The following is a 27,456-nucleotide window of genomic DNA, read 5'->3' on the forward strand; positions in this document are numbered from 1 at the left end:
ACAAGTTCTCTACATAGAAAAACTTGATCCTTTAGTAAAGGTCATTGAGGTGGTTAGAACAACTAAAGAATATAGATGGCTTCTCTAACACAGGAAAGCAGTCCATGCTTTTCAATAAGGTGTCATAATGGTCTTAAGACATCCTTTATTCCCCCAATTAATTTTTAAATTCGATGTGGTGCTAATCAAGATTCCCACTGTGTTTTTCAGAATAGGAATGAATCAAAACTCACAAACAGTTAAGTCCACTTTAAAAAAGAAAAGCAAAGATAGGGGACATCCCTTTCTAAATATTAAGACAAACTAAATAGTCATTGCAATAAACTAATATTAGTACAAGAACACATAAATGAAGCAGTAGGAGAAAAACTAGAAACAGATCATGTTTCTATGAAAATTTGATACAGTATTAAGATGATATCATAAATCAAAGGAGGAAAGGTAATCCATCAAGTAGATGGTACTACAGAAATGACCTCTACAAAGACAGAAATAAAACCAGACCAAAAGCTAACTCCATGAATAAAGGTGGACTCCAAAGGTATTTTAGATTTAATTGTGAAATTTTACTCCACAAAAGCAGTAAATGATGATGTAGGAGGCCATTTTTGTGCCTGAGCACAAAGAAAATCCTAAAAGTCAGAGAATGAAAAAAACTACTCAAATTCTTTAATAATTTGAAAACTGCAAAATACAGCAGCAGTGAGATTTCACTTTATACCCACTGTACTGGCAAAAAATAGAAACAGAAAATGGCCAGGCATAAGTGGAGATATGAGAGTGTAAACTTTTTAAATATATATTTATGTTATTTTTTTAGCTGTAGTTGGACACAATACCTTTATTTTATTTTTTTATTTTTATGTGGTGCTGAGGATCAAACCCAGGGTCTTGCACATGCGAGGTGAGCACTCTACCACTGAGCCACAAGCCCAGCCTCGAGAGTGTTAAACTTATGAAGTGTTGTGCAATAGAGTTTGAGAACATCCAGTGTTATTGAATTAAATTATGAGCATATAATAAGGAAAAGTATATACTTATCACATGCCCAGTGTAACAAATTCTATTATGTACATATTGTGTATATTCCTATTGCTTATTCTTAAACACTGTGTTTTATTTCACAGAACTACAAGTATATCATACAGTGCTTGATATTGTATAATAGTTGGCCTCTCACTGAAAGTCAGCAGATATTTGTTCAAGCACTAAAAGAATTAGAGAAAAGTGATAACAAAGGTATGTCACCCTAAATGTTTGTATGCACATGTTGCGTTTCATATAAATATTTAATACTAAGTGGATCACATAATTATTAGAACTGTTGTCTATAATTTATCTCCTGTGACCTGCCATATTTCCCATTGTGTTAATTATGTTTCACATTATTACTGCCTAGTTCCTGAAAAACAAAATACATGATTATTTAGGCCAATTTAAACACATTTTGTATAATTTGCAAAAATTACATATTGATTATACCTTAGCATTTTCAAGAAACACACAGGAAACTTTATTACATTTTAAAATTATATTTGTCTGTAGTTATTGGAAAATCATAAAACTAAAGTCAAGCTCTTCAAATATTAACAAATCTTTCAATTACAGATTGGGATGAAGTGTGTGTTTTCTATTTATGTGCTCAAATTGAAGCCCAATTGCCTAATAAAATAATACATGTACATTATTTTTAAAATAAAATAAAACTACACAAAACAAGAGAGAATAACATCAAAAGTAAAAGCTCCCTGATCCTATAAGCCTTAGTTCTAACATTCCATGCTAGACCACATCAGAGCTTCCTTGGTATTTTGTGGAGTTTTTAGTGCACATCTATCATACACGTGACAAGACAAACCCTCTGCTCTTATCATCCTCTAACAGTGTTCAGTAATTTCCCCTTTTCCCAATTTCCTTTCTGTGGTTTTAGTCATCAGTGGTCAACCATTAACTGAACATATTACCACAGTGCAATAAGGAATTAAGGTATTTTGAGAGAGACCACATTCACATAACTTTTAATATGGTATATTACATGTTATAATTATTGACTTTTATTTTTACTTATTTTTTGTCAATTTCTTATTGCACCTAATTTGTTAAACTTTATTGTAGGTATGTATACATAGGAACAAACATTATATATAAATATATAGAGAGTTTGGTACTAACTGTGGTTCCAGGCTTCCACTGAGGATCTTGGAACATATTCTCCGCAGATAAGGGGGAACTTACTGTCTAAATTCCCCTACTAGAATGGAAACCTGGGAGGCAAGGAGTTCTGTCTATGTTTGCTTTTCTGATGCCTTGTGTAGCCACTGGTTAGGTATTGTCCACTCGATTAGCACTCCATAATATTTGTTGAGTGACTGAATGAAAGGAGACATGTAAACTACTCTTGTTATTATTGCCTTATTTACCAGTTGTTAAAAACTCTATTCAGGTGTTTGCTTGCCTGTGTTATCACCTAGACCCAAACAGGTAAGTGTTAATAGAGCTTCATTTATACAGAAGTTAAGAGAAAACGGTTGTTAGTACGTTTATTAAAAGGGCACATTCTAGTGTGGGTCATATGATTCAAAGAAAAATTATTAAAATAAATAAGAAGAGTCCCCACTTCTTCCCAATGTACTCTGTGTGCCTCGACTGTGTGGAAATCCTGACCTTGTTGGCCTCTCCTGTAGTGCTCTTCTCTTTGGGGAGAGGAACCATGTCTTTCCCAGACTCATCTCTGTGTCACTAGATCCAGACAGAATGTTAGTTCCCTAACATTCACTGAATGGATGCGTGTAAGTGTTATGCCTGTGTCAGCAGGTGCCTAAATCCTGATGGCTCCCTGGCCTGCCGTGTTGACAAGATTCTGAGGCTGGGTTTGTGCTCAGTGAGAAAATGTTGTCATCTTTGATCGATGTCTGACACAGATACAGGAAGAGAAAGCCGTGGCCTCTGAGCCACATAGCGGCCACTTCTTTTGCTATTCATCTGTGTCATGTATAACTCCCAAAGCAGTTGTTCAGGTGCTCAAAACTGGTTTGTGAACAAAAAAGCTGTGCAACTGCTTAATAATGATATACATTCGACCTTGTTACGTATTCCCTAGTTAATCTCATGGAATTAATCTCATGAATTTTGTTGAACTATCTCTTCATTCTAGCTCAGCCTCCCCTCCACAGCCACTGCCCAGCACCACTAAGGATGTCTGAAATACAGAACAGGCAAGATTTTGATCTGGTGTTCTTGCTAACCAGAAGAGAAGAGTTTTTCCATGAATAAGCATCACATGCAAGCTGAAAGCTCCTTGCAGGCCATGTCTAATGCTGCATGTGCCACTGGTTCCCTTGTGGTGGCAAAGGCACTGGCTTTGGCTGTCGCTGCTCTTGCAGCAGCCTCTCTGACCCAGTGCTGCAGGCCCCAGGCCTTCCTTTGGATGCAGTGAAGGTGTCCTAGGTCCACCCAACTCTCCCGAACTTTGCCTTAAAGACTCCCTATAGCAGTGACTCGGAGGCCTTTATTTCGGAATCCACTGTCCATGCCCACAATGTTCAAATGAAAAATAATTGAGAACAAACTATTAATCTTATTTGTTTATTCCTCTTTGTGGATTACTCTCTCCCCCGCCCCCCCCACCACCACCACCTCTTTCTCCCTCTCTCTCTTTCTCTCTGTATATTCTTTCCTGTCAGGCTATTGCTTTTGTTATCCTTTAAATCAGCCTTTATCCTATCTCCACCTCCCCTGTGGTCCAAATCAAAATTTCTTGGCACATACTATACCTAAAAAAAATTCTTTTTTATGTGTGTAAATCAGTGCTAGAAAGAGTGGTACAAATTGTGGTAGTGTATTCCCCCATCCCAAGATGTAGAGACATAGTTTCTGCTTAATATCAGTGGAATTAAATATTTTATGCTAAAGACCTATGTGCAAATAAAAAATATTCACTATTACAGAAATAAATCAAAATAATAGGAAAACAGCACAGTTTTGTTCATGCTAATGTGTTCAGCAAAGCTATTCTCATTTTTTTGTTGCATTGTTGTTGTTCTTCAAGGACAGTTTGTAGTATTAGTAAATTTTACCTTATGTTCCTGGAAACTAGAAATTACAGTAAATCAAGAGTGAGAACCAAATCCCAGTTTTGTTTTTTTTTCCTGCATGGCTTCTTTCATGAATTGCCTGTATTTCTTTCATGATTTTTTACGTTGCAATATTTTGTTATGCCTGTCTTGCTACTTCCAAAATAGTCATACTATTGTCATTTATAGCAAGTATAAATATAAACTACATGACAGGGAATAAATAATCCCAGCATAAATCATGAAAAGAAAACTACAGCATAGCTCTGTGGTAGAATACTTGCAAAGTCCTGGGTTCAGTCCCAGGCACTGGAAAATGATAACAACAACAATAAAACCTACTGAATGTTCTGGTTAAATTTAATTTAAGATTGTATTCATAGGTGAAACTGGTGTGTAAATCCATTAGGATTTATAAGAACCTGCAACAATAAAGGAAGAAATATTGGGGGAAATGTTTTAAGCTTTCCAAGGCAAGTTAGCACCATATAGTACAATGCTATCAGAATATCAAATAATGTAAGAAAAACAGAGTTATGTAAGAGAACAAAGTTAAAATGAATTAAAAATTTTAAAGGAACAGTATTATCAATTGGGGAAATACAGCATAGTGGCTAAACCACCCTAGGTTCAGTGATCTGAACCAGGATGTTCATCACCTGCAAGACTAGAATAAGTGCTGTCTTTCAAGGTTGTTGTGAAGAATCAAAATAATGTATAGAAGTTCCTAGGTCCTAGTGGTATTTTAAAAGATGTTATTCTCTAAGTAGCAGAAAGGCTTTAGGAGAAATAATATGTATTCTTTTCTGATATAACATTTGAAAATTTATTGTATGAAAGAGCAGCTGCTAAAATTAAATTACACCTTCTATTGAATAATATGTTTGTTGCTGAAAAGCAGCAAGCAAAGAAACTAAAGCTGAATTGTGTTTAAAATGAATTAGGATGTTTTTCTATGTGGAAGAAAATGTTGAACAATCTTTGAAAGGCAGCTTTCAACTTCAGAATAATTGATCTTTAATGGCATATTTGTAAATGTGGATTTTTAGACAGTTTGATTATTAAAACATATCAATGCATTGACTGCTATGCTTCAATAATATTTACAACTCAAAACCCACATATCCTAATTTTAAGGGTATGATATATTTTAGAAACATTTATTTACTAAAGTTTTCAAATTATTAATTTGTTTGCTTTTAAAATATAAATACTTTATGTCAAGAAGAAATTGGTCAAGTTCTTTTTATTATTATATTGTTTAAAATATTCATTCCAAAGTCAATAGAAATGTTGCTTTATTTACTCATATCAAATACTGAATTTCTGTGAGAAATAAGTGTAAAACTTGATTTTTTTTTCAAAAATTCACATCTTTATAGCTCAGCTCACAATCTCACAATACAAAATAAGGCCCGAATTATAGTAATATTCAACCTAGGATATTTCTTTTAAAATTTTTTTTTAAATGTGGCCTCTGGTTAACATGAGGCAACAGTGCCACCTTTAGTATATTTTAATTCCTAAGTTGCAGTAAATATTGCTTATCAAGGTACCTTTCACTTAAGGAAACATGAAACTGGAGGACTTTGAGCAGGGAGGAACTTAGTGCTATCATCTGCCTTCAGATGAATTTGTGGCATGATCTTAAATTCCTTTTGCCTATGTTTACCATCTTTATGCTGCTGACCTATGCCTTTGAGGTTCTGGTATATTTGCTGAAACACATACAAATGGTATCATTATCAAAAACATATATATTTTGCTCCACCACACACTCTCCACTGTGATGGTGGTCTGCCTCATCTCAGGCTCAAAATCAATAGTCAAGTGACCATGGGTTTCAGGCCTCTGAAAGCTTAAACTAAAATAAATTTTTTTTTGTTTGTTTCCCTCAGGAATTTTATTAGAGTGATGGGGAAGCTGACAGGAGTAAAATGCGCATTATGAATTCCATATTATAATAGATGTGAAATCAGGGATTTGAAAGGAGGTATATAATGATGTTCTGGCCTTCCAAAAACTTGTACTTTATGGGAGAAAAAGCTAATATATGTTATGCCATTAAGAAATATGGAAATTAGTTTTATATTAACAACATTAGGAAAGTGGGCAGCACACACCAGCTGTGTCTGACAAAATAGTAGGTATAGATTTACATATCAAGTATAAATTTATACATATTAATGTATAAATTTACATATCAAGTATGTTTCAAATATACCTTAAGGTATGACTCAACCATTACTAACTATGGGCAGTTAGAAAAGAGAGCCCCAGAAGTTCTTCAGGAATACCTTGAGATTCAATTTCAGCAGAAATTTATTAAACACCTTAGAAACCCAGGGTGTATGATACTAGGTAGAATGCTATTTTACCTGCTCTATAGTGATTAGTTTGATTTGTGTGTGCGGAGTTAGTATCTTCATTATACAGAGGGGCAACTTAGGCTCAAATTACCCGGCAAACTGAATGTATCCAATGCCTGAGCCATGATTCACTGCCAAGTCATGAAATTATTTAACCATGAAATTTTCTATGGCCCAACACTTCTTAGCAGTTGGTCTTGTCAGTAGAAGAACAAGTGCTACACATCATCCCTTGGCCATCTACTAGTGTGACCTGCTTCCAATTTGAACGTAACATCAGAGCATCAAGTAATTGATGAAATCCGGATTTTTTACGATTACTATTTTACTTGGCTAATGGGGTGACTCACAAAACTTTGATTTTGTAAAGGACTGACAGCGTTTTTGAACTTAAATTTGAATGCTGATTCAACTCTTAGCAGTAAATTACATTAACTGAGTAAATTACATCAACAGATACTCTCCGAATCTGCCTGTCTGGGACCCATTGAGAATCAAACTAGGAAGAAACATAGTAGGGTTCAAAAAAAATTACTTGCCTCTCTGCCACCTGGATATTTAACTATTAAAAAGAATTAATAGAACATAAGGTATTGTAACCCATTTTGTGCTACTATAACAAAATAGCACAATTGGATAATTTATAAAGAACAGAAATTTCCTGGCAAATGGTTATGGAGGCTAGGGTACTTCAGGGTAAAGTGCCAGTATCTAGTGAGGGCCTTCTATATCACAACACAGCAGAAGGCAACATGTTGGAGAGAGACAGAGAGGCAAGGGGACCAAAATTATTCTCTGATAAGAAATCCACACCCTCAATAATAAACCTACTCCCACAATAATGGCATTAATCCATTCATGAAGGCAGATCCCTCGTGACCAACTCTTTTCTTCAGGTCTCATCCCTGAACACTGTTGCGCTGGGGATTAAGTTTCTAAATCACAAACTATGGGACCTAAATGTAAACCAGTGATCCTCAAAGTGTGGTCCTTGGACTAGCAGCCTCAGCACCACAATGTGCCCATGGAGGACCCACACTAGACCCACCAAATCAGAAACTTTAGGGGAGTGGCCATAAATCCATTTCAAAAATTAGCCCTCACAGGCTCAAATGCAGGATCAAATTTGAAAACCAGCCTTGCAAAGTATCTTTAGCTTCTTTGAATTCTAAGCCATTAATGCTCAGCCTTTCGGGCCATCCCTTTGTAGTACTTGCATCTAACAAAAGAGACAAGTGTGTAGAATTCTTAGGGCAGTGTTTCTCAAGAGTATGATCCACAGGATACTTGTACATTCACAGAATTATGAATTGCTGTTACAGAAACCACAGCATCATCAGTAACAGAGTTATCTGGAAGCACCAAGTGAAAAAAGCATTCTTCTACTCCAGTGTTGATAAAGTTCATTTAACCAGCACTATCCACAAGTAGGACTATAAAATACAGTTTACTTTATATTCTGTTGTCAATGAGATCTCTGGGAGTTGGATTTTACTGGGGCAAGAATTTAGAGAAGTGACTATAGCCAATGAGGCTGGCTGAAGCCCATTTCCCTCATACTGAAGGAAAGGTTCATTTCGGTGCAAGCAGTGTTTCTTCAACCTTCAAGTTTTAGGCTGGCAAAGAATGCCAAAGAGCACAGGAGAAAATGTGTATTCAGAAGCCTGTCCTGGGTTTCTGATGAAAGGTGATTTTACTGTGTGACTTCCTATAAAAATCTTTGTCTTTATTTCTTATTTTTTCTTCTCATGTTCCTGTTTTTTTGTGGTTCATCATCTCTAATTTTATGCCTTGTTCTTCTCTGGTTTAAATAACCTGACTCTCTTTCTGAGGGCTCATTTATCCTATTTTTCTGCTCACGTGTTACCAGTCCATTTGTATCTTGTCCTACTCATCACAGGCAAGAAACAAGTTGCTTAGAATGGAATCTCACCTTTTCTCCCTGAGTTCTTTTTAATTCCAAAGACTACCAACAAAGTCTCCAGGCAGCTGTGAGAGAACTGACATATAAACTGCCCATTTTCTCAGGACCCTGCCTCAGACTATTTGTGTGTAAAGATTCTTAGTAGGTTTGGAGAAGCAAACAAATCCAGGAGCATATTGGGGAAAATGGTAGAGTAAGAATTTTGATAATTAGCTTCTCCATAAAGCAATTAAAAAACTACAAAACAAATAAAAAGTGTTTATTTAAGGAAAGCAAGATATATTCTATTAAAAACCAATGGTTTATGTTTCAGTCCAAGATGGCAGCCGTCAGGAATAAAATGGTGCTAGAGCTCTTCAAGGTCTTATTCCAAAGTCATATCATTATTATTGGTCTGGTGGTTTCCTGAAACACCCTACTCACAAGGCTGACTCCAAGCTAAAGTCAATAATGGGTCAATGTTGATAGACGCAACATGTGTAAGATGACATTTAGAATAACAGCATAAAGGACAGAACTGTTTAAGAGCAAAGATTTTTGTATGCTATTGAAATTAAACTGCATGAATCCAAAGTAGATGGTTATAAATTAATATTTGAATTGTAATCTCAAGGAAAACAATAAGAAAATAAAAATATATAATAAGCAAACAAACAAAAAACAAGGGAATTAAAATTGTACATTAGTAACTATTTATTTGAGACAAAAGAAGGTATCAATGGAGGAGGGGGAGAAAGAGAGAGAGAGAGATAAGCCCTAGATGAAAACAGTAAAATAGAAGACATAAATCCCTCATTATTAGTAATAATTTTAAATACAAGGTAAATACACTATACAACGTAAACAAGATCTAGCTGGATGCTGTTTATGAGACACACTTTAGTTTCAAAGATACAAATAGTCTGAAGACAAAAAGAATTGAAAAACAGTATTATGCAAATAGTAACCAGAGAATCCTAGGGTAAATATACTAATGCTAGGGGGGAAAAAGATTTTAAGACAAAAGACACTAATAGCAAAGGGACATATTTTATAAAGGTAAAAGGGTCACATATTCAAGAAAGAAAACACATATTAACAACACAGTTTAAAATACAAAAAAAATGGGTACAACTGAAAGAAGAAATAAGTAATTTGACAATAATAGTTGGAAACTTTAATAGTCTAATTTTGAAAATGAATAGAACAACTAAACAGAAAATCAAAAAGGAAATAAAATACTTGAATAACACTGTAAACCAAATTGACTTAACAAATATCTACAGAGTAGTCTCTTCAACAACAGCAGGATAATCCTCTCAAGGGCACTTGAAAGATCTGCAGGATAAACTATAGCTAATGCAACTCTAAATAAATGTCAAAGATTTATGTCTGAAAATGTCTGAAAATCATGTAAATGTGTTCTTTGATAATAATTGAAGAAAATTAGAAATCAATAATAAATGAAGTTGGGTATTTCAGAAATATGTGGAAATTAAACAATATACCCTTAACCCATGGCTCAGAGATTAAATAGCAAGATAAATTAAGAAATACTTAGAGATAAATTAAAAAGAAAACAAAACATATCAAAAGTTATGGGATGCAGTAAAAATAGTTAAGAGGGAAATAGCAAAGATTAGACCTGAGATAAATGAGATCAATATTGCACTGCAGGTACCAGACAGGGAAATTATTCAACAAATGAAAATGTAAGTACATTAAATAGTAGTGATTGCTGCACAGTGTTAGATGTCAACGCCCACTGACCCACATACACCTAGGGTGTTGATGATAGATGAATTAAACTCAATTTTATAAAAAGAGTTAAGCAGACCTTCATAAAAGATATGTTTGCTTGTTGAAGAATGAAAAGAAATATGAATTTATTTCACCAACTCACTCCCCTGGTTCTTACGTGAAATGATTTTATTGTCATATAATGTCCACTAGTTTCCATTTCTGTGTCTCTCTAGCTCATGGAGAGAAGCATGAAGAATTAATTACCATGGGAAGTCCAGATTCTCATACCATCAGTGAGGGTCAAAAATCCTCAGGAACTTCCAAAACAACAAGGAAAGGCAAAGAAAAGTCTTCAGACAGAGAAAGGTCAACCAAAGAAAAACAAGCACCTCGCTTTGAGCCTCAGGTGGGTGTGGTCTTTTCTCCTATCGGAGTCACTTAGTGAACCTTGGCTCATTGGTTCCCTATTTGCCCATTTGTACAGAAGTTGAAATTGTGAATAATTATATCTCCCGGATTGCAGCAGCAACCTAGATACCTTGAGGACATTTCTTGGACATTTTTCCCAAAACCCCTTCAGCAGCTCAATATTTAAAAGTATTAATTGAACTATCAGTATGCAGGACACTATTACTGGAATGTGGATTTTTAAGATTAATATCATATAGTCCTTACCCTTAAATAACCCACACTGATATACAGGAAGCCAAAGATAACAGGACTTTAGTGTTAGATGTTGTGTGTGCCGTGGTAGGAAGGGTAGGTATCTAATCCCACCTCTTCTAGGAGAAAGAAGTAGGCCCTGAACTGAGGCAATGAGCAAAGACATGCAGAGACAACATCAAGTCAGTCTGGTATTTTGGACCTGTCTGGTATTTGGGGAAGCACAGACATTCATTGGATTAGACAAAGGGGAATGAAAGGAAGGGAGGAGAGTTGGGAATAGGAAAGACAGTGGAATGAATCAGATATAAGTCTCCTATGCTCATATATGAATACATGACCAGTGTAACTCCACATCATGTGCAAACACAAGATGGAATCCTAATTGGAATGGGTTGCATGTGTATAATATGTCCAAATATACTCACTGTCATGTATATCTAAAAACAACAAAAAGACACGCAGCTCCCTTAGTACCTTCATAGCTCTCTCTTTCCTGATCAAAATTTGATCCTGGAAAAGTTTATGAAAAACTCATTTATCAGCCATTTAAAAGATGATAAAAGCTAAAAACTCTTTTTTAAAATTTTTTTGTTTTTATTAGTTATACATGATAGTAGAATGCATTTATGCACTTTGCTATAACATACATAGATGGGGTATCCTTTCTCATTTTTCTGATTATATATGTTGTAGAATCACATTGGTCATGCAACCATATATATACATGTGTGTGTGTGTGTGTGTGTGTGTGTGTGTGTATATATATAATGTCTGTTTCATCCTACTATCCTTCCTATCTTCATATCCCCTCCCCTCTCCCCCTTCACTCCCCTCTTTTAAAAGTAAGAAATAAAAGAATTTCTGATTGTGGGATTTGGTCTCAACAGAATATTAGAGGAATTTTGTAAAAAGCAAGGTCTTTTGGGTAGCACTATAACCAAACTGTATATGAAAACCTCATTCAATGGCTGCAACCATTCCCTTCCCAAATGCACTATTGCACATGGATAACTGACAGTCTCAACCTAAGTGCTATGTGACTTCATAAGTTTTATTATTTAATTGTCTGGCAGATTTCCTGGAAAATCCCACTTCCCAAACTGACTCCAGGCTGGTTCACAGTGAGAAGTCTTCTTCCCCTGATGAGAAATAGCTTGAATGAGATTTTTCAATCAGAAGATAAAGGGTGGAGAAAAAAAAAAAAAAAACAATCCATAGAAATCTGAGAGACACCTCGGCATGCTAACAGGCATGATGGCAATGAGAGAGAAATAGGAGCCAGAGAAAGTGGCCATGTTAGCTTTTCATCACTGTGACCAAGATATCCGACAAAAGTATCTTAGAGGAGGAAAAGTTTATTGTTAGGTTAAGAAGTTCAGTTGATGTTTAGCAAACTCCATCCCTTTGGCCTAAGGTGAGACAAAGCACCAAGACAAAAGGGCTGCTCATGCCATTGAGGCAGGACTCACAGAGAGAAAAGAGAAAGGAAAGGGACCTCAGGGAAGATGCACCCTTCCAGGGCCTCAGGTGCACCTCCTCCAGCCCTGCCCACCTGCCTACAGCTACTACTCTGTCCATTCAAATAGGATGGACAAATTAGGTTAAGTTCTCAGAATCTGATCATTTTACCTCCTGCATTTACACAGTAGTTTTGGGAGCAACATCTCATGTCTAAACCATAACAATGGCAAAAAGGCTATGTGAAGAACTAAAGTCTCTCTCCCTACCTGATTGCCATCAATGAGCATCAAATATATAGAAATTGCCCACTCTGTGTCAAGGCTGCCCTAGCCTATGGTCCATGCCAGGATCCTATGAAAGCTCAAAATGTTGTTCACTTTCATAATGAATGGATGGCAAGTATACAGACCTGGAAATGGTCAACTATGCTGCTCTCATTTTTGTGAAGAGATGTTATGAGTACAAATCAGTATAATTTAAACTTTATTGTGCATAATTGTAAGTATATTTTACAAAGAGTGATATGTACAAATATTAATTGTACAATTCAATGACTTTTGACAACTGTAACCATGATATAATTCATGACCCTATCAAGGTATAGATTATATAACATCCTTAAACTCACTGCAGTCAGTTCTGTCCTCCTTATACCTCACCTCCAGACAACCACTCACCTGCTTTCAAACTGTAGTTTTGACTGTTATGGAATTTTATACAAGTGAATCACACAAGGTGTGCTCTTTTGTGCTCAACTTTTTCATTGCAGTATGATGTCTTCCTGAGAGATTCATCCACACAATAGTATATAACAGTAGTTTCATAATGCTTCATATTAAGTAGTATGCAACTTTAGGAATATATATAGGAGTATATATTATATAATACATTATCAATTATAGGAATATATAATTTACTTATCCTTTCATCGGTTGATAAACTGCAATGAACATTCTTGTACAGTCTTCTGTGAATTATGATTTCATTTCTCCTGTGCAAATACTGAATAGTAAAATGATGAATTGGGTGTAAAACTTAGATCCTACTGAAAAGAGAAGAGCATTTGCCTCAAAGTTTCATTTTACCTTTCAGGTACCCGCTGTTCACTTGCAACAAGAAGATCCAAATAAACCCTACTGGATTTTGAGGTTGGTTTCTGAACACAGTGAAACTGAATTACTTGATGTGAAAAAAGATACAGAACGAGCAGATGAAATCCGAGCCATGAAGCAGGCCTGGGAGACCACTGAGCCTGGAAGAGCCATTAAGGTCATGTGACTGAAAACCTCTCTTTTTTTTTTTACTTGTCATCATTAGACATGATATGAAGGAAGAGCCATGTTGGTGAAATCATGCAATTTTCCTTTTAGGAATGATACCTGAATGTTATCAGACATTGCCTAGCTAAATATGTTAAGACCACATTTGGACACAATGTAAAATATTACCTTCCTGATTCCCAGAGGATCTGCAAAACCAAAGCACGTAATGGTGCCACTTATTCATCCAAACTATAAGTTTCCTCTCTCTTTCACAGAGCCAGGGCTATATTTCCATTTACCCTTAAGGCCCTCAAGTCATAAAGCATAGCAATGTTTAATGTATGCCTGCCTGTTCCTGGACCAGCCCTAGATAGAAGGCACGCGCTGCTCTACCTTGAAATATTCTCTCCCTCCACTCTCTGCCTGAGGCAGGAATCTTTGCCCCAGTGAAACACTATTACTACTGTTTCAGTGTTTCAGGTCCCCACTCAGGGTAATTGGGGTAGATGAGAAAGATTCAGGAACACCTGGATTTAAGATAGCATGCCTAGGACTGCTTCTTCATATCTTTTTAAAAATAACTGTCAAAATCACAGATGGCTCAAAATTTGAATTTATTTATTAAATTTAGCCTGGTTCAAATTGTCTTATTCCATTCACGTGTTCCTATTTTGTTCACCCACCACTAACATGTTGTTGCCTGTACTATTTTTTTTTTTTTAATTTTCAAAGCATTTTAAAGACTGATAATGTTTCTCCTATAGGCCTCTCAAGCTCGTTTGCTCTACCTCAACCAGTTATTTAAGAGACCACCTGATTTCCCTGAGAGTTTGCTTTTGCCTGACAGCCAGATTAAATTTGGGGAAGAAGGTCAGTGGATCCTGTCCCTGCTGCCTCTGAACACAAAGCTATTGCCTGCACTTCTTAAAATTTAGTCAGCTCTTCATGCTTGGTGAAGAGGAAATGTTTCAGAATCCCTAGTCTCAAGTATTGCAAGGCCTTGCAATTTCAGATCAGTATATATAATAATTAATTTATCAAATCACTTCCACTTGTTTTATCATTTATATCCTACTCCCTCCTCCCAAGTAGATAGGATTTTCCAATTTTAGAGAAAACCAAAGTGAGAGTACAACTAGCTAGAAAATACTAGCATGAAACTTGAAGGCAGGTCTACTGCTATAAATCTGGTACCTATAAAATAACAATTACAGTAAATAATAACAATAGTCATCATCATAATAAAGCTAGGTACTTTTGTTGAGCGACTGCCTTGGGCCTGTCAACATACATTATTTTAATTTTAGTCAGCCCTCATATACAGGGCATTGGTTTCAGGACCCTCAATGGATACCAAAATCCCAATGTTGCTCAAGTCCCTTATGTAAAATAATGTAGTGTTTGCACATTCTCCTGCATACTTTGAATCATCTCTAGATTACTTAAAATACCTAATGCAATATAAATTCTACATAAACAGTTTTTTAGTATATCACTTAGAGAATAATATAAAGAAAATACTCTGTACATGTTTAATACATATGCATAAATCAAAGGACTAACTACCTAGTGTATGACAATATAACTTTTTTCAAATATTTTTGATCCATGATTGTTCAAATCCATGTATGCAGAATCTGCAAATACGTAGAATCAACTGTATACAACATTATTTCCAATTTACCAATTAGAACACTGGCCCAGAGTGCCTCAGTAATATGTCTAAGTTCACAAGACACCCAGAGACTGAGCCAGCACATAGATGGGCCCTCCATGTCAATATATTCTCATAGCACCTTGGCTACCTCTACCTATCATCCCTCTGGGCTTTCATGGAGGCACGAGGGATTCACATTCCAAATTGTGTTATTCCATGTTCACATCTTGAGGAATGTCAATCAATAATTGTTACAGGAATAATATCCCTTTTCATATGAATAGTGTGAATAGCAATATCACCCTACTCCTGGAATGGGCACTGTGAATTATGTTTTTTGTGTATTATCCCATTTGCATATATCATAATTATGAGGCAGTCCATTACTACTTCCATTTTACAGATAGAGAGACCAAAGCTCAGAGAATCACTTTTACTCTTCCTAAGTCATATGTCGAGAAAGTGACAAAATTAGAATTTGAAATATTTCTAACTCCCAATCCCATCCCTCCATTATTGGATTCCAATGTAATGCTAGAAAGACAAGGGTGAATAGGATCCAGTTCTTGACCTTTAGAATATAGATTCAATTATTTTGAAAATTGTATTAAGGTGTTTGGACAAAATATGCAGACAATTGTAAAAAATAAGAACGACTTTAAGACTACTGAAATAGAAAGGAAAAATAGAATTCAACTCAGAATATAACAAAAACAAGGGGGTATTTATACCCAAATGTAGGGAGAGTGGGTGGAAAATTACTGAGAGAAACTTTAGTATTAATGATTAGGGAAAAGAAACTTGATTGGATATCAGGGTTGAGGAAAGAGGAGCTTGGGTAGGGAGACTCTAGCAGGATTCTTTGCTAAAGCTGAGAAAAACAGGCCAAGGAGAATCTCTAGTTGAAAACAAGGCTCTGAGAAGCCTAACCTTGTCATAAAACATACACAGAGTTGAGGCACAAATCTTAATGGTACAGCTTGATTGATTTTTGCATATGGAACCACCATTAGATTAAATCAAGACATAAAATATTCACTGCAGCCCAAATGTCTTCTTATTCTCCTTCCCAGTTATTTTCTCTCTCAAGGTAACCACTAGTCTAACCTCCACCACCATCAATTAATTTGGCCTATTCTTTAATTTCATTTGTTTATATTCATACAATATGTCCTCTGTGTGTCTCACTATTTGGCAGTTTAATTTTTCCTATATCAGGCATGGTTGTTTTTACAAGAGATTCATCTATTTTTACCTAAGTCAAAATTATTGAAATAAATTTTAATTTCCTCCTCTTTGGTTCTTTTTTTTTTTTTTAAATTTTTTATTGTGGGTTGTTCAAAACATTACAAATTTCTTGATATATCATATTCCACACTTTGATTCAAGTGGGTTATGAACTCCCACCTTCACCCCATACACAGATTGCAGAATCACATCAGTTACACATCCATTGATTTACATATTGCCATACGGTTCTTGATCAGTCTTATTCTAGGGGTACATCAATTTTGATAATATTTTTCAAGAACCAAATTTTGACTACTGTATGTCTTGCTTTTGTTTCAACATTTATTCATGCTCTTAAGCATTACCCTATTGCTGCCTTTCATTCAAAGCAAAATATAGTGCAAATTAAGTCATCCAAATTAATAAATAGAGGAATGAAGTCTGCCTAATGTGGAAGTTGTGGTAAGTTTTACAGTTTTTGAATGGCGTAGGGAACTGAAACAGTGGATTAAAGAGAAACCACCAAGCTTTAGGATTTCACAAGCAGAATCCCTTTTCAAATATAAGTTAGAACAATTTTATAAGTGCCTACACACAGGACTCCATTACCAGAGAGAAGTACCTTAAAATGTACAGTGGTCGGGACAGGGCTGGTGGCACTTTCTCCAGGGCTCACCTTCACAGCAGCCCAAGTAGTTCCAAGGTCTCATTTCTATTTGTATTGTCTCAGCTCCCAAAAGGTTCTACTTTTTTATAAACTTTTGACAACCTGAGGCAGCTTCCAGACACTGCCATCCTGCAGTTCACACCATTTCTGGAGGTACAGATGACAGGTTTTGCTAGTGCTGTGATTATAAGTTGCAAAGCTATTGAGTCACCTCCTCCAAAATCTGTGTTCCCACATGCAAGCCCTGTTACTTTTTGCCATGATTTAGTAGAAGGCAAAGTTTATCAGCAATGTACATGTCATGTTGTAGGAGAAATGACTGCATTTTTGAAAGAGACAGATGCAAAGAGTCTTCAGCGTCAACAGAGTAGGGATATACTACTATCAGGAGGAGGAAGTATGTTGTGGAAGACGTGGCAACTGAGCAAGGGCTTGAAGGATCTGACAAAAACTGTTAGCAGTGAAAGTGGAATAGTGCCCTCACCAGGGAAGGAAGAGCGTGAGCAAAGTTTGAAGAAGGAAACCATCAGTAAGTATTGAAATAAAAATTCTATAAAAGACCCTTAACATATATGTGATGCTAAGGTTAATAAAACAAAAAAAAATTTATTTTGGATTTAAGGTTTTCATTTTACTTATCTGAACTGATAATTTACTTAAGAACTTGATTGCTAAATATTTAAAGAAAAAGTGGGCATAAAAAAAAAACAAATTAGCAGGTATTTTTTTGTGTATGTTTGTGTATAAGTTTTCTGTGGCTACAAATACTGAAAATGCCATTCACATTCTTTTATCTACAGCATGCTATATGATAGATTTTTTTTTACATTTTAAGTATTTTATTTATAAAATGCTGAAAGAGAGCAATTTTCAGAGGTACAGGAGTCACATTGACTTGACTTGTGTCTATGTGGTTTATAATTCTCCACTAAAATGAATCAAAATATTTGATGGAAGGTTTTACAGGGAAATGACATTCCACACTCCTGGTTTCCATGATGAGTGATTATTCCTAAGAAACTCCTGGACTTTTTCAGTCCAGTTGGGGCTAAGTGTCTTATTTATTGATACATTTGGAAGGAATCCATTGGGAGCCTGGCCCCCACGGGAGCCTGAATATGTGCTTCTCCCTGAGCAACCCAATGGGCTGGAGGAGTCTGCCAACCCTGGGGTTCTGTGAAAATGGTCTTTCTATTTCTCACATCAAACTTCATCTCTAATTTAACCTGAATCAATAATAACGGTTATTCTTTGTTTCTCCACTTGTTCAGAACTCAAGCTAGAAAGAATAATATTTAGGAAGGAAATATTCTCAAAAACTACAGTGTTGGTTCTACTCTCAATATTGCTGACTCATTCTGAGAATTTTAAAGTTAAGAAGGGTTTTAAGAGTAAAACATGGCCTTGAGTGATTTCTATAGTAAAGAGGAAAATTACAACATTCAAAGACCCCTCTCTTACTGTACAAATAAGAGATTCTGATATATCTGAGCTGATGGAAAACAAAGTGCCTATTTAATAAGCAATGATACACATGACAGTGGCACTAACACTTATTGGAATTCCCTTTATATTAATATTTAATTTGTAGAGTGACTTTATATGTATTATCTCATGTAAGCCTCTGTGGATTATAAAAAGCAAATAATGGAATCTCTGCTTTTCAAATGGTGTATTGAGATAGTGGATTAGAGGAAGGCTGTTTTCAGTTGATCCATAAATCAGGATTCAAGAAATGGGATTCCTGCTTCTTAGTAATGTGTTGGAAATCTCTAGGAACACTTCAAGCTCACAGGGTAGAAACTCTGCTGCTGAAATACACCCAGTCCAAAGAAAGTATACATTGCTGAACACAAAACTTAACGACACTCAAACCTCAGTTACACTTTAATACAAAGAATAGAAGAGGCAAAACCCCCAACAAGGCCCCAAGTAGGAATAGCTGTAGGGGAGGAGTCTTAGGTCTCACTCATGGACATCTACTTCTGTAGCAAAAACAGATAGAATGAGCACAAAGTCTGTGGATAACACACCTATGAAGGGTCTCAATCTAGATCACTCTAGGACTCTTTGGCAAGAGAATGCTGTGCCCTACAAAAGCCTCATACATAAGCGTGGAAGAGAAGTTTATCCCAACATGTGCATAAAATCCAACATAGGAATATAAGAATTATGAAAAAGCAAGGTAACCCAAGGCCTTCTAAAGTTCATAATTCATCAGCAACTACAGAGATTTTGAAATGGATGAAATACAAGATAAAGAATTCAAATTATTATAACAAATAATTGCTGAATTCTAAGGAAACATATAAAAACAATTGTATGCATTAAGCAAGTCAGTAGAGGACAAGTAAGGAGAGGAAATACTGGAAATGAAATACACAATAAATCAAATAAAATGTCCAGTTGAATGTTTCTCTGATAGAGTAGGCTACACTGGACAGAATCTCAGAACTGGAAGACAAAGTCACTGACCTTGAGCATTCAGACAGTATTAAAGAAAAGAAAATAATTAACTATGATCAGAATAAACAAGAACTTTGGGACAACATTAAAATACCCAGTTAAGAATCATTGGAATTGAAAAGGGTTGTGAGATATAGGCTTTTGGAATGGACAACTTCTTCAGGGAAATTACTAAAAAGTTCCCAAACCTTTGGAATATAGGCAATATCAAAAAAGAACATCCCCATGACAAATTATAATTAAAATGCCTAAAATACAGAACAAAGGAAGAATTTTAATAACCTCAAGATAAAAATGTCAGGTCACATTTAGAGGAATTCCAAGGAATTACTTTAAATTCCTCAACACAAACTCTAAAATCCAGTGGACTTAGAATCATGTGTTCCCAGTCCTGAAAGAAAAATAATTATCGGGGCTGGGATTGTGGCTCAGCGGTAGAGCACTCGCCTAGCATGGGCGGGACCCAGGTTCGATCCTCAGCACCACATAAAAATAAAGGCATTGTATTGAAAAAAAAAGAAAAAGAAAAAGAAAAAGAATTGTCAACCAACTTCTCTATATTCACACAATCTATCCTTCAGAATAAAATTAGCAATAAAAACCTTCCAAGAGAAGCAGAAGCTCAAATAATTCATAGAAATTAAGTTAAAACAACAGAAAATACTTAAATTCACACAGAGAAAATAAAAAACAAAACCTTATGACTAACACATTACTAAGTCTCCTTTGAACAGCAGCTAAGCAAATGAGAAACAAGATCAAATTAAACATTAGAAAGAAATTGGAAATAAATTGAAATGACAGGAATTAATATCACTCTATGATAACATTTAATGTAAATGGTATCAATTCTGCAATTAAAAGACATAAATTGGCAGAATGAATTAAAAAACAAGATCCAACTATACGTTGCCAAGAGACTCACGGAAAGGCAAAGATAGCCACAGGCTGAAAGTGAAAGGATGAAAATTTATATACCATTCCAGTGGAGCCAGAAAACAATCAGGAGAAAATACACTCATCTGTGAAAAAGTAGATTTTAAGCTAAAATTAATCAGAAGAGACAAAGAAGTTCGCTTCATACTGGTAAAGGGAACAATCAAAAAATATATAATTATAGTAAATATTTATGCCCCAAATGTTGGTGCACCTAATCACATAAAATGGACACTATACAAATTAGAATATAATAATACTGGGTCATTTCAACATACCTCTTTCATCCAGATGTAAACTCAGTAAAGACTCTTTTGAGCTTAAAAATTATTATAAATCCAGTGGACTTAACAGATATCTATAGAATATTTCATAAAACACAGGCAAATACACTTTCTTCTCAGTGACTCATGGAAACTCCTCCAAAATGAGTCATATTTTAGGCCACAAAGCAACTCTTAGAAAATAAAAAAAGATATAATTTCTTATATCTTATAAGAGTAAAATGAAATGAAATTAGAAATCAACCAAAAGAGACTCTATAGAAATATAAACACCAGACCTTAAATTATACTACAGCACTATAGTAACAAAAACAGCATAGTATTGGCACTAAAATAGGCAAGAAGACCAATGGAACAGAATAGAAGACACAGATAGAAACCCTCATAAATACAGTTACCTTATACTAGACAAAGTTCCAGAAACACACCCTGGAGAAGGGATAACCTCTTCAACAAATGATGCTGGGAAAACTAGAAATCCATATGTAATAGAATGAAAGTTAATCCTTACCTCCATGCAGGAAAAAAAATCAACTCTAAGTGGATCAAAGACCTAGGTATTAGACCAGAAACTCCGCACCTACTAGAACAAAATGTGGCAAAACATTTCAACATATTGGCACAGGAACTGAATTCCTGAACAAGACACGTAAAGTACAAGAAATAAAATAAAAATTCAATAAATGAAATGGCATCAAATTATGATGTTTCTTCATAGCAAAAGAAAGAATCAGGTCGGGCACAATGGCACACACCTGTAATTAAGCTAAAATTAATCAGAAGAGACAAAGAAGTTCACTTCATACTGGTAAAGGGAACAATCAGTGGCTGGGGAGGCTGAGGCAGGAGCATCATGAGTTCAAAACCAGCCTCAGCAACTTAGCAAGGCCCTAAGCAATTAAGCTAGATCCTGTATCTAAATAAAATTTAAGAGGGGTAAGGATGTGGCTCAGTGAAAGAAAGAAAAAGAAACAAGCAAGAGAATTAAGAATGTGAGGAGAGAATCTACACAATGGGAGAAAATCTTATCCATCTACATCTCATATAGAGTGTTATTTCCAGAATATACAAAGAACTACAAAAGCTTACTACTACTACTACTACTACTACTACTACTACTAATAATAATAATAATAATAATAATAAATAATAATAAAAATCCAATCAATAAGTAAGGAAGGTAATTGAACAGACCCTTCTAAAAAGAAGAAATACAAATGATCAACAAATATATGAAAAAGTGTTCAACATCTCTAGCAATCAGAGAAATGCAAATTAAAACTACACTGAGATTCCATAGAACTCCAGCCAGAATGGCAGTTACCAAGAATACATGTAACAGCAAATGTTGGCAAGGATGTGAGAAAAAGGGAGCTCTCAAACATTGCTGGTGGGATTGCAAATTGGTACAACCACTCTGGAAAGCAGTACAGAGATTCCTCAAAAAACTGGAACATAACCACCATTTGACCCAGTTTTCTCACATCAATGTTTATAGCAGTACAATAGTTTAGCTATTAAACCAACCTGGATGTCCATTACAGATGAATGGATAGAGAAATTGTGGTATATATACATGATGGAATATTACTGAGAACTAAAGAAGAGTGACTTTGTGATGTTTTCCAGTACATGGGTGGATCTTAAGAATATCATGCTAAGTGAAATAAGCCAATCCTCAAACCCAAAGGCCAAAAGTTTTCACTGATGTATGGAAACTAAACCACAATAAAGAGAGGAGGGGCAGTTAGAGAAGAGAAGTTCAGTAGATTAGACAAAGAGGAATAAAAGAAAGGGAGGGGAATAGGAAAGACAGTAGAATAAATTCAACATAATTTTCCTGTGTATGCATATTAAATTACCTAATTGAACCCTACCATCGTGCCTACCCACAAGAAATGGGGTTCCAATTAGAATAAGATATAGCCTATGCTTGTATAATTTTATCAAAATCAATTCTACTGTTATGTCTAACCAGTAAGAACCAATAAAATAAAATTTAAGAAGAGGAATATAAAAACATGGAAATTGAACAATACACTTTTGAATGACGAATGAATGACAGAACAAATCAGGAGAAATTTAAAAATTCTTAGAATCAAACAAAAATAGAGATATGACATACCAAAATTATTTCTGGACTATGAAGATGTTTCTAAGAAGAGTGTTTATAGCTATAAGTGCCTACATAAGAAAATCAGAAAAATTCGGAGTAAACAACTTGATGCATCTCGAGGTCCTTGAGAAACAAGAACAAACAAATTTCATAACAAGCAGAAGGAAGGTAAAAAGTAAAATTTAGAATAAAACAAACAGTACAAAGGATCAATGAAACAATGAGTTGATGCTTTCAAAAGATAACTGAGATTGATAGGCCCATAGCCAAATTAATCAAAAGAAAAATGGAAAAGAAAAAATTGGAATGAAAAAGGAGAAATCATTACAAACATCACAGAGATTCATTAGGGACTATTTTGAGATGTATATTCTAATAAATTGGAAAACCTAGAGAAAATGGATACATTTCTTGACATACATGGCCTGTCAAAATTAAACCAATGGGACATAGAAAACTTTATCAGACTAATAATTAGCAATGAAATAGAAGTAGTTATAGAAAGCCTTCCAACAACAACAACAACAAAGCTCAGGATCAGATGGATTCTCAGCTGAATTCTGCCAGACCTTTAAAGAAGAACTAATGCCAATTCTCCTTAATTTATTCTCTGAAATGGAAAGGGATGGAACACTTCCAAATGCATTCTATTAAGCCAGTATTATACTCACATCAAAACTAGATAAGGACACTTCAAGGAAAGAAAACTACAGACCAATATCCCAGATGAACTTACAGGCAAAATTCCTAAATAAAGTATTAGCAAATGCTATTGTAGAAAAAATATAGTAGAGAAAATCCAGGCTTATAACAAAAGGTGCAGGGGAAACTTGTCATCCACATGTAGAAGAGTGATAGCAAATGATAGTCAATATTAAGATTACACATCATAGCCAGGTTGGCCTTATCTCAGGATGCAAGGATGGTTTAATATACACACAAAACAATAATTGTAATTCATCATATAAGTAGAATTAAGGACAAAAATCATTTAGTCATCTCAATGACACAGAGAAAGCTTTTTAAAAAATTCAGCACGCACTCATGACAAAAAACACTGAAGAAACTAGTAATAAAGGGAACCTACCTCAACATCATAAAGGTTATACACAACCAACCCCAAACCAACATCATAGTAAATGGGGAAAAGCTGAAAATATTTCCTTTAAAATCTGGAACAAGACAAGGATCCCCACTTTCAATACTCCTGTTCAATAGTACTATAAACTTTAGCTAGATCAATTAGGCAAGAGAAGGAAATGAAAGGGAATAAAAATAGGAAAGGAAGAAGTCAAATTATCATTGTTTGCAGATGATGTGATCCTATACTTAGAAGATCCAAAAAGCTCCATCAGAAGACTGCTAGAGTTAATAAATTCAGCAAAGGAGCAGGCTACAAAATTGACATACAAAAATCAACAGGGTTCCTGTACATTCATAATGAATCTGCTGAGAACAAAAATCAGGAAAAGAATTCCATTCATAATACCCTCAAAAAAAAATTCTAGGAATAGACCTAACCAAGGAGGCGAAAAACTTCTACAATAAAAACTATAGAACACTGAAGAAAGAAATTGAGGAAGACACAGGAAGATGGAATGGACTCCCATACTCATGGATATGCAGAATTAATATTGTTAAAATGTCCATGACATCAAAAGCAATATACAGATTCAGTGTAATCCCCATTGAATTACCAAGGACATTCTTTACAGAACAAGAAAAAAAAGTCCTAAAATTTATTTGGAAGAAAGACCTAGAACATCCAAAGTAATTCTAAGCCAAAAAAGTAATGTTGGAGGCATCACAATACTTGTCTTCAAATTATACTACAGAGTTGTAATAAAAAAATGTCATGGTTCTGATATAAAAACAGACACATAGACCAATGGTAGAGAATAGAAGACACAGAGACAAAACCTCAGAGATAGCCATAATCTTTGACAAAGGTGCCAAAAAATGTAGTAGAGAAAAATCCAGGCTTTATAACAAAAGGTGCAGGGAAAACTTGTCATCCATATGTAGCAAAGTGAGACTAGATTCTTATTTCTCAACCTGAACCAATGTCAACTCAAAATGAACCAAAGACCTACGAATTAGACCACAAACTATACAACTCATAGAAGAAACAGAGTCAACATTCCAACATATAGGTGCGGGCAATATCTTTCTCAATAGAACTCCTATAGTTCAGAAAATAATGCCAATAGTCAATAAATTGAATAGCATCATATTAAGAAGATGCAACAAAGGAAATAAGAATGTGAAGAAAGAACCTACAGAACAGGAGAAAACTTTTGCTTGCTGCTCTCCTGATAAAGGATTAATATTCAGAACATACAAAGAACTCAAAAAAGTTAATACAAGAAAGCCCAATTGATAATGGGAAAATGAACTAAGTAGACACTTCTCAAAAGGAGAATTACAAGTGGCCGACAAATATATGAAAAAAATGTTCACTGTCATTAAAAATTAGGGAAAGGAATTTTTTTTTTTAAAAAAAAGTACACTGAAATTTCATCCCACTCCAGTTAGAATGGCAGCCATCAAGAATACAAATAATAATAATAAATGTTAGAAAGGATGTGAAGAAAAAGGAACACTTCTATACTGTTAATGGGACTATAAATTAATACAACTGCTATGGAAATCAGCATGTCTGTTCCTCAGAAGAGTAGGAATAGAACCACCATATGACCCAGCTGTAGCACTCCTCAGTATTTACCCTAAAGAATTAAAGCCATCATACTATGGTGACACAGGCATACTAACATTTATAGCAGCACAATTCACAATAGCCAAACTATGGAATCAGCAAAGGTATCCGACATTGGATGAACAGATAAAGAAATGTGGTATATACACTCAATGAAGTTTTATTCAGCCATAAAGAAAAATAAAATTATGTCATTTGAAGGAAAATAGATGAAACTTGTGAACATTTCTTTAGGCAAAATAAGATATTCAGGGGTTGTACATTTTCTTTCATATTTGGAAGCTAAAAAGGAAAGAGGAAAATAAAGGTGGGTGAGTGGTCTCATAAAAATTGAAGTGAGACTAATACAATAGAAAAAAGGGACCCTGGATAGGGAGAAAAGGAAGTAGGGAGAGAAGAAGCAAACAAAATAGCATTGAAAGTCCTAGCCAAAGCAAACAATCCATGAAGAAAAAAACAATGCACGATATCCAAATTGGAAAAAAAAGTCAAATTGTCACCTTTGCTCATGACAAAACATATATATAGAAAACCTGAAAGATTTCACCAGGAAATTAGAACAAATAAATTATTAGAACAAATAAATAAATTAGCCAAAATTGCAGAATACAAAATCAATATAGAAAAATTAATGCTAAGAGTGAATTATATGAAATAAAAACCAAGAAATCAATTCCATTTATAATAGCTACAAAAATAAAATAAAGTACCAAAGAATACATTGAACCAGAGGTAAAAGGTACCTACAATAGGGAGTATTAAACATTGATAAAATAAATTGAAGAAGACCTACCAAATGGAAAGACATTCCATGTCCAAGGACTAAAGTAATGTTAAAAAGTCCATTCTACACAAAGAAATCTAGATTCAATGCAATCCCTATCGAAATAACAATGGTGTTCTTCACAGAACTATATAAAACAATCCTAAATTTTGTTTAGAATTACAAAAAATAACAATCTTGATCAAAAAGAAAAAAGGAGACATTAGGCTTACTGATTTCAAAATAACTACAATGCTGCAATAATCAAAATAGCATAGTATTGGCATAAAAGCAGGCACATAGACCAATGGAGCAGAATAAAGAGACTAGAAGTAAACCCAAACATCTACAGCCAACTACATTTCAACAAAATTGCTAAGATCACACATTGGAGAAAGGATATTCTTTTCAATAAATGTTGCTGAGAAAATTTGGTATTCACATACAGAAGAATCAAACTATATTTCTGTATCTGATAAGTCATGAAAATCAACTCAAAATTAAAGACTTACAAATAAAGCCTGAAACTCATGAATCTTCTAGAAGAAAACATAAGAGAAGTACTTTAAAATATTGAAATTGGTAAGGATATTTTAGAGAAGACTTCAGAAGCACAAAAAAGGCAAAAATGCACAAATGTCATTATATTAAGTTTTATTACATCAAAAAATGAAATTACATAAAGTTACATAAAGTGAATTGATAAAGGATAAAGGTCCTCTTCACATCAGAGGAAATAATTCTAAAAGTAAAGAGATTATCTGAAACCAAACATCTGAAAAGGAATTAATATCCAGAACATATAAGGAACTCAAAATCTAAATAGCAAATAAAAACAAAATGATAACAAACACCAAACAATCCAACTAGAAAATTAGCAGTAGAATTAAATAGACATTTCTCAAAAAACGACATACAAATGGCCCACAAGTATGTGTAAAAAATGCTCAACATCACTAATGATCAGGAAAATGCAAATTAAAGGCTGCATTGAAATATCACCTTGCTTCCATAGAAGTGTTTTTTTTCAAAAAGTGAAAAAAAGTTTGTGAGGATATGGAGAAAAGGGAACACTAGTAGAAATGTAAATTAATACAGCCATTATGGAAAACATTATGGCGGTCCTCAAAAAAAAAAAAAAAAA

General features: G+C 34.7%; 1 protein-coding gene across 8 annotated transcripts in view; it reads left to right on the plus strand.

The window, feature by feature from the left end:
• Adgb (androglobin) overlaps nt 1-27,456 on the plus strand; it is a 160,161-nt gene that overhangs the window by 124,239 nt on the left and 8,466 nt on the right. For all 8 annotated transcript variants that reach the window (XM_048799529.1, XM_048799543.1, XM_048799545.1 and 5 more), the window contains 5 exons: nt 1,128-1,239; nt 10,322-10,494; nt 13,308-13,484; nt 14,242-14,347; nt 17,342-17,560. In XM_048799529.1, the coding sequence (XP_048655486.1) occupies nt 1,128-1,239; nt 10,322-10,494; nt 13,308-13,484; nt 14,242-14,347; nt 17,342-17,560 (787 nt within the window). The remainder of the gene's footprint in view (nt 1-1,127; nt 1,240-10,321; nt 10,495-13,307; nt 13,485-14,241; nt 14,348-17,341; nt 17,561-27,456) is intronic.

This window comes from Marmota marmota, unplaced genomic scaffold (assembly GCF_001458135.2).
Source record: "Marmota marmota marmota unplaced genomic scaffold, marMar, whole genome shotgun sequence".
In the NCBI taxonomy this organism is placed as follows: domain Eukaryota; kingdom Metazoa; phylum Chordata; class Mammalia; order Rodentia; family Sciuridae; genus Marmota; species Marmota marmota.